At 47.1% G+C, this 8,495-nt stretch overlaps 1 protein-coding gene across 3 annotated transcripts in view; it reads left to right on the plus strand.

The window, feature by feature from the left end:
* Window positions 1-2,876: 2,876 nt before the first annotated feature.
* Elac2 (elaC ribonuclease Z 2) overlaps window positions 2,877-8,495 on the plus strand; it is a 21,823-nt gene continuing 16,204 nt past the window's right edge. For all 3 annotated transcript variants that reach the window (XM_013522152.1, XM_005399338.2, XM_005399342.2), the window contains exons 1-7: window positions 2,877-3,196; window positions 3,657-3,707; window positions 3,843-3,913; window positions 4,654-4,718; window positions 5,820-5,877; window positions 6,564-6,632; window positions 8,103-8,252. In XM_013522152.1, coding sequence (XP_013377606.1) covers window positions 2,970-3,196; window positions 3,657-3,707; window positions 3,843-3,913; window positions 4,654-4,718; window positions 5,820-5,877; window positions 6,564-6,632; window positions 8,103-8,252 — 691 coding nt within the window. In that variant the 5' untranslated portion in view covers window positions 2,877-2,969. The remainder of the gene's footprint in view (window positions 3,197-3,656; window positions 3,708-3,842; window positions 3,914-4,653; window positions 4,719-5,819; window positions 5,878-6,563; window positions 6,633-8,102; window positions 8,253-8,495) is intronic.

Below are 8,495 nucleotides of genomic sequence, written 5' to 3' on the forward strand. Positions count from 1 at the left end.
CCCAGGCTGGCTTCGAACTCACAGTGATCCTCCTGCCTCAGCTTCCCAAGTGCTGGGATTACAGAAAAAATGTTTTCAATAGGGCTTCCTCCTTCCTCCTTCCCTAATCTTATTTTTGTCTCTTTACAATCCTTTAACTCAAGCTAATTTCTAAAAAGAAGCCTCTGTAAACTCAGTAAACACACCCTCCTCCCCTCAGTTTATATGAATTGATTTATAGAAAAATAACCTGTCTGGTCCCAAGAAGTGAAGGTCCACTTTCATTAAGGTCCCCTTTAGATAAGCAAGAGGAATAAAAACATAGTTCTAGATGGAAATGGTCACTCTGAAAACCCAATGTGTGTGACAGGAGGGGCCGCCCATCATCTCACTGTAGTCCCTGCTCCTTCCATAAAAGTCCTCCCACACCTAAAGCAGCAATTGGTATGAACCTTAAAGTCTGGGAACACCAGCGAGGCGTGGTGCTGCACATGTGTTATTCTAGCACTCTGGGAGGGTGAGGAAGGAGGATCAAAAATTTGAGCCCAACCTGGGCAACTAAATGCAATTGTGTAAGATCTTTTAAAAAGTCCCCCCCAAAACAAGATCAAAGTAGTCATGATGGGAAAATCATTTTTTATTGAACTTCCTAACACTTATATTGTCTTTTTCTTTTTTTGTGTGTGTGAGACAGGGTCTCACTATCAGTTCAGGCTGGCCTTGAGCTCACTTGGTAGCCCAGGCTGGTCTCGAACTTGCAATGATCCTCCTGCCTCAGCCTCCCGAGTGCTGAGATTACAGGCGTGCACCACCATGCCTGGCTTTCCTAACATTTTTAAACAACAGGTTACTCTTTTTTAAAAAATTTGAATACTTATGGAAATGGTCATGTCAAGGAAAAAACTCAAAATGGATCAGCATTGGTTGGAGGTACTTAAAATGGACTAGGAATGTTACTGGGGTTTGGGGGAGCTGGAGTCTGGAGCTGGAGTCTGGAGCTGGAGTCTTCCTCTAGAAGTGGTTTCTAGATGCTTTCTGTCCTGAACAGAGAACTGATCAAGACAAACACAAAAAGTAGTAAGATTTTACAGTGATTAAAGGGAGGAAAAGAAATAGGCTCTGCAGAGTGAGCTTGGGCCAAGTGAAAACAGGAAAAGAAGTACATTCTACAACAGAGGGAGAGAATTACTGCGAAAGACCACAGCAGCAGAGAGCTCAATGGTGACTGTCCTTTTTGTATCACCCACTCCTCAGGCTGACATCAGATATATGCATATCCAAAACTGCTCCAGTTCTCTTCAGAAGTCCACGTGTAGGGCTCTGGGAACTGTTCTGCACATGTGTCCTGGGATTTTGCAATTAACAAGTCACGCCTACATCCCCTACCAGCCTACCATACCCTAATCTGCCTCAGGAAGGCTATTGTTAATCAGACCTCAAATACTGTGCAGCTGAACTTTTGAATTGGCCTGCAGCTATGCCCACCCACCCTGGTATCAAGTTGACCCTTGAAACTATGTTAGTCTTTGCTGACCTTCTGTAAAAGGTCCCCCAAACTACCTAGAGACTGAGACCACTACACCGAGTCCCTTTTTACAAAACAGCCTAACTTTTACCAGGATCAACCATAATTCCTAATGATATAACATCTCATCTACTTGCAGTTGAAAGCTGTACATACAATCACCATCTTGTAAACCTCTGAACATGCTTTTAAAATGGCTTGAATGTGTGTTTTCCCAGATTGCAATACTAATTAGCTCCAAGTAAATATCATTCTTTGCTTGTCATTCTTTGGGTTGACTTTATTCTAGGTTGACAGTGGTATCACAATCTTTCCCGTGCATAAACCTTCTAAAGGTGCAAAGTAAATCTAGAGTTTTCCTGATCCTCCCTAAAAGGTCACGTCATGCACAGAATATATTTTCACACACGTAGTGATTTTCCACAGAACCCGTTTCGCATTTGAGTACAGCTTCCAGGTAAATAATCTCTCTTATGTAAGGGAATGCTCTGTATTTGCCAGTGACTTTCACTGAGCTCTCAGGGAGAAACCCTCACGAACTACTTCAGGGTGTGGTAGGTCTTAGCTTATCAAAACTCACATACTGGAACATCCAACCTTGTGACGCTGCTGCTCAACATCTTGTAGTCATTGTAGTTTAAGTATATTGTGTGTGGTTTTAAACACTTTAAAAATTCAGTAGTATTAATTGGCTGCCTCTTCTCTAGCAGTGCTGCGCAAGGCGCTGCCAATATAACATTGACTGATTTAATTATAAACATTTTAATCCTGTCAACTATTCCCATTTTACAGATAAGGAAACAGAGGTTGAGAGGTCAAAATACTCAGGTAATGAATGACACAGCCCTCCCTTACTAACCTTAGGGGCTTACTGACCCCCAAGTACTCTTGCTGTTTCCTCAAAATCCACTAAGATCAACCGACATGCGTTTATATCAGTGACAAGGGAAATGAAAACGGTCTGACCCTGTGCCGCTGTGACAGTTCACGTCCTCACATTTATTCCTCAAAATCACCACAAACAAGAACAAAGCAAAACTCTGAGGCGCTGACCTGACAAAAAGCGCGGCTCATAACTGGAGGTGACAGCGTTTAATTTTCGGTGTGACTGTAACCTCTGACCAGCCACACCCTCCCCAGAACCCCAGAACAGCACAGCACTCCGGAAGTCCAACCCCAAACGAAACACCGTTTCCGGGAAAAAAATTGACGGCCGGAAAGCCGGAATGAGACCAGGGCTTCCCGCTCTCGGCGCTCTAGCATTCCTACACTCTATGGCCGCCTCCGATTGACAGGCGCCGGGCGGCAAGCTTCCTCTCAATTGGATGCACAGCCTCGCGTAGGCGGGCCACTCGCTTCTCGGCGCGCCGATTGGCTGGAGCCGCACGCGGAGCGCAGGGCTGGTGCCTGGGGCACGCGGACTGAGGGGACCGGCTGCTGTCTCAGCTCGAGTGCGGACGAGCGCATGTGGGCTCTGCGTTCGCTGCTGCGGCCCGTGGCGGGGCGCACCATGTCTCAGGGGCCCGCCCGCCGCCAGCGGCCGCCCAAGGACCCCCTGCGGCACCTGCGCGCGCGGGAGAAGCGCGGCGCGACCTGGGGGCCGGGGAGCCCGAACACGGTGTACCTGCAGGTGGTGGCGGCCGGCGGCCGGGACGCGGGCGCCGCGCTCTACGTCTTCTCCGAGTACAACCGGTCAGTGTACCCCTCGGTCCGCCCGGCCCCCGGGGCGCTCGGGCCCTCCCGTGGCCTCGGCTTCTGGCTCATCCCCGCTCGGGCGGTCGCTGCTGCAGGGCTCTGCGGAGTCGGGTGGGAGCCCCGCACCGCGCGGACCCCCTCGTCCGCACGCTGTGCTGTGAGGAGCTTGCCACGGCAGCCCAAGCCGCCTCTCTTTCCCACGCCTCGGGCCCCGGGCTGACTTGGTCCCCGTGAGGGGCACCCGCCGGCCGTCCCCGCAAAGCCCGGGCCTCCGACGGGGCCTGGGAGGCGCTTTGGGGCAGCCCCGTCCTGCAGCGATCGCGTACGTGCCCCGCTCCCACCCGCCGCCCTCAACGTTGATTTTTAGTTGTTTGCTGCAGAGTCTAAGGGAAGGCATCTTCTCCGCGTCAGAGATTTTAGCAGATACATTCTGCTGAGCCTTGTGTTCCTCTGGCAGGTATCTTTTCAACTGTGGAGAAGGCGTCCAGCGACTCATGCAAGAACACAAGTGAGTCCGCAGTTTGCATTCGGGGTGGAGATAATTGGGGCTTGTAAGCGTCTGTGAGAGGCGGGTGTGTGTTTGTAGCAGAAGTGGTCAGTGGCCCGTCCATTTTACCCTGCTGAAATGTTTTCTTTTCCTTAGACTGAAGGTTGCTCGCTTGGACAACATATTCCTGACACGAATGCACTGGTGTAATGTTGGGGGACTGTGTGGTGAGTATACTCTTCGGCGGGTCAGAGGCTGGTGGAAGCCTCTGGGATTTTAATGTGCCCTGCCCCTATTTTGCCCCTCTCCTGAGTCCAGGGGAGCCGGAATGCTTTTTGTGCTAGTGCAGTCAGCTGTAGTATGGAACATGGAAAGCGATGGCTCAGAAGAGCACATTTTAACATGGATATTGTGTCCAAGTGTTACCTTGCGCTTGGTCTCTTGGATTTCTGGAGAGTGTAATGGTGGTGACGAGAAAATACATACGTATCATGAACGCCATCGGTCATATATAGACATGTACTGTCCAGATTACTCACGGTCATCACTGGGAAGGTTACGATTATATTGCAGTCAGACCCTGTAACCTAATGATGGGGTAGGAAGGAATGGAGTACTGAACTAATCACGATTTGGAGAGCCGAGTGTGGGGTGATGGTGGGAAGTGCCTAGGAAACAAAGTGTAAACCAGTTCCTTCACTCAGCCAGCTCTGAATGGCAGCTCCTTGCATTGTGCACACCAGGTGCCTCATAGCCTCACACCACAGTCAACGCTGCCCTTTCCAGAGGCCTGTGGGGAGGACGCTGTACGCCCTACATCTCTAGTTAGTGTCACTTCTTCTGCTCTGCATTCATTGTCTGATGGCTGTTTAGACGCTGAGTGGAGACACAGATGAGTGAGTACTTAAGGAAGCAGTGCTTCTGCTCTTAGCAGGTTGGTGAGAGATCTGATTTTATTCATTTTTAGGAATGATTCTTACTTTAAAAGAAACTGGGCTTCCAAAGTGTGTACTTTCTGGACCTCCACAATTGGTGAGTCTTTCCTGACTACGTGTCAAAAGTAACTCCGCCTTTCTCAATCTAAATAATAAGAATTTTCATTTTTGCAGGTCAGTCAATTTTACTGGTAGTAAATACTTCACTTTCAAGTTGAATAGACCCGAGTTGAGAATCTAATTAACTCTATGACCTTGAGTGAGTTATTTTGCCATTCTGAGCTTTGGTTTCTTCACCTATGAAATTGGCTGTACTGTCACGTTTTGTAAAGTTGTTAAACAGTAAATGAAATAACATATAAAGCACTAAATCAGTTTATTAGATGTTTGGTGCCAGGTAAGGACTTAATAAATAGCTTTTTGTTATTTACTTGTGAAACATCAGACGTCCTCGTACCATGCACCAAGTCCTGTTAATTCTGCTTCCAAGAGTCCGTCCATTTGTCTCGGTCTCCTTGAGGCCTTCATTCTCTGCCACTCCTGTCAGCCACAGTAGCCTTCTGTATCTGTCCTTGGTTCCCTCTAATTCATCTGCCACCCAGCACCAGAGTGACCTCTTTAAGATATAAATGCCTGTGTCAGTTTCCAACCTAAAACACTGCAGGGGTGTCCATTATAATACAAGCCACATAACTTGGTATGGTCTACAAGTCCCATAAGCACTGGCCCTTGCCCTCCACTTCTGTCTGTATTTATCATCAACCTGCAGCCACAAGGCCCGTGTTCCCTGCCACGTCTCTTCCCAGCCTCTGTCCTTAGTGAACATCCAGGGATCAGCTAAAAAGTTAGTTGTTTTGCAGTTGTCCTTGTCTTCAGACAAGTTAGTCCCAGATTCCTGTGTTTTTCATTTTCCTTGCAGAGCACTTACCATAATTGCCACAAAGTTGTTCATGTTACCATTTGTTTCAATTTTGTCTCCTCCCTTGGATTCAGAGAGTGAGGACTTCATCTCCTGGCCCAGCTGTGTCCTTGGCATCTTAAGTATAGAGTAGGCATGTAAATATTTGTAGAGATGAAGTTCAGAATGCTTATTAAGGTTTTTTCTGTCGATATCTGTTGACCCCACTTACATATTTGAATACATTGCTGTGTGCTGTATTTGTTTAACTATAAGTAATCATTTCCTTCTATTTTTTAGGAAAAGTACTTAGAAGCAATTAAAATATTTTCTGGTCCATTGAAAGGAATAGATCTAGGTATGTTCTTAACTTTGATTCATATTTAATATTTCTTTCTTATATTCACCCTGCTTTTCAAATTAGAATCCATTAAAACTTGCCTCATGTTGGCACATGCCTATAATCCCATCTACTCGTGAGGCCGAGACAGGTGGTTAACAAGTTCAAGGCCAGTCAAGGCAATTTAGGGAGACCCTGTGTCAAAGTAAAAAAATAAAAAGGGCTGGGGAATTTGCTCAGTGAATGAGGAAATTCTGATATACAGATGAGCTCTGTTCCAGGAGCACATTCCTAAGTTGGATTCACCTCGAGTCTGACAAAGCGAATCTTACATACCTTTGACACAGGTATACACTGTGAAGTATAAAACCGAATGCAGGGTCTGCTCCTGGCTGTGCAGGTTTGCACCTTGAATGTGTGTGAGTCAGAGACTTACTATGCGGTATTTGTTCCTTTCTATATTTTCTGCTTTTAGTGAATTCTGTACAGTGATCATGTCTCTTCATTTGACTGTAAATGTAAATGATAAAAATACAGTTTTGTTTTTTCCTTAGTATGTTAATCTGCTCAAAAATTCTGGTTTTAGTGGCAGATTTCCACTGAATTTCTGAAGTAGGGTAGTTGCTTGTGGTTGGTTATTGTGAAAGTGCATTTTCAGGTTTGTACTAATGCAGTCACTTTACTAACTTGTGCCTTTCCTATAGCCGTACGGCCCCACTCTGCACCAGAATACAAAGATGAGACCATGACAGTTCACCAGGTCCCACTATACAGTGAGTATGAAAGCCAGATTTCCTAGGAAGAGGAGGGTGTGGTCCTGAGTATGGAAAGTGTGAGTGACAGCAGAAACTGTTGGCATACTTGCTTTGGCTGCCCTGTGTAGTACGCTTTATATGTGTAGGAAATTTAACTGAAGTATTAAGATTTGGTTCCTGCCCTTAAAGAGCTTGTGGTCTTGTGAACAGATGTTCATACTCCTACATGATGATAGTGACCTTGCTTTGGAACATTACATAATCAGTTGCTGTCAGAAAATAGCCTGATTTCCTATTCATTGCTTGAGGGTTAAGGGTTTGTTTGTCACAAATGTAGTTACCTCTTTTGATAGGAGGATTCTGGAGGGGTTTGTTCGGATTGATAACTTTTAATAACCTAAGAGTGTTATCAGGGTCTGAGAAGCACCAATAAAGCTGGTCGGGGAGCAGGGTCTGGTCATGTTTTGACTTGGAGCAGAGACGCTCTGTTGGTCACTATGGTGCTTGCCTCTGGCCACATGCTTTGTGTGCAGTTTCCTCTATGTGGGAATAGTGTACCTAGTAGTAATAGTAGGGACATTTAGCGCCAATTAGTATGAGCTTCCCAAGTGCTGAAAGGCCACAAACAAAAACATAAAACCCAGAGAAATCCAAAGGAGGTAAGAAGGTAAAATTGCCACAGATAGTCTCCGCATGGTGGCTCACCATAATTAGTAAATCCCAGCACTTGGGAGGCCGAGACAGGAGGATCACTCTGCATTTGAGGCCAGCCTGGGCTCCTAGTGAGTTCAAGGCCAACCTGAAGTACATATCAAGACCCTGTCTCAAAAATTAAAAGAAAAAAAAGACTGCCACAGATAGAAGGGAGTGGAAAGAGTGGGGCTGAGCCACAGCACAAGTGCTTATAGACCAGGAGATGATGGTCTGAGCAGACCGCCTCACCTGGCGCACACCTGGCCAGATGTGTTATCTGATCCCCGCCCCAGTTGTCTCGCTCCTCTAGCCCATGTTCTTCCTCCACAGCACTTCACAGTTGATGTGTTTTGTGTGCCCACTGCTTAGCTGGCTTTGCTTTGCTGATCACTGAGTGCTTCTGTTGAGACCAGAGGCTGTGCTTAGACTCCTCCGAGCAGCCCCTTTTTTTGCTTGACTTCGTGACTGCACTGCCCAGTTACGGTCTTCTGCATGGAGACAGGTACCCTTTGGGCCTGTTTGTTTCCTGAAGGTGATGGTAATGAATGAACCAGCCTTCAGCCTGCGTACTTTTCCGTCAGCCAGCACTGTTGAATCCTTGCTGTGGGCATGGCTCTGGGCTAAGCAGAGACAAAAGATGAGCGAGACACACACTACAGTATGTATGAGACGCTGCTGTAGTAAAGGGTGTGCTGATCTGAGGGGTGTTCTGTGGTCCTGCGGTGTGACTGGCTGGCCTGTGGCTGTGAGCTCCCCTGTGTGGTATGTGATTTGACGGTTTTCTGTGCTACCCAGGTGAGCGGGGACCTGAGAAGCAGCAGCTGTCACAGAGCCCGGAAAGGTCCCCCCACAGGCGCAGCCCAGAGCGGCCTCTGGACTCTGGATCAGCCACAGATGAGCTGCACCATCTCGATGGCAGTGGTATAAACAAACCCCGCTGGAAAGGTACTTGCGTTTCTCTATGCTTTGCCCTTGCTTGAGATTAATTTATTTTTCATTGGTGTATACTGAAGGGATACAAAGAAATTTTCATCTATGTGGAAAGACTGAATTGAGCTAGTGAAGTTAGCTGTCATCTCAACAGTTTGTATTTCTGCTTTAAGGACTGCACACTGATCAGCATCTCCACTTTCCCCTTCACTCTCCCCTGCTCCCAGCTTTTGCTCACTCGGTCTTTTCTTTCTTTCT

The sequence above is a fragment of the Chinchilla lanigera genome, unplaced genomic scaffold, assembly GCF_000276665.1.
Source record: "Chinchilla lanigera isolate Chin_1 unplaced genomic scaffold, ChiLan1.0 scaffold00066, whole genome shotgun sequence".
Classification (NCBI taxonomy): Eukaryota; Metazoa; Chordata; class Mammalia; order Rodentia; family Chinchillidae; genus Chinchilla; species Chinchilla lanigera.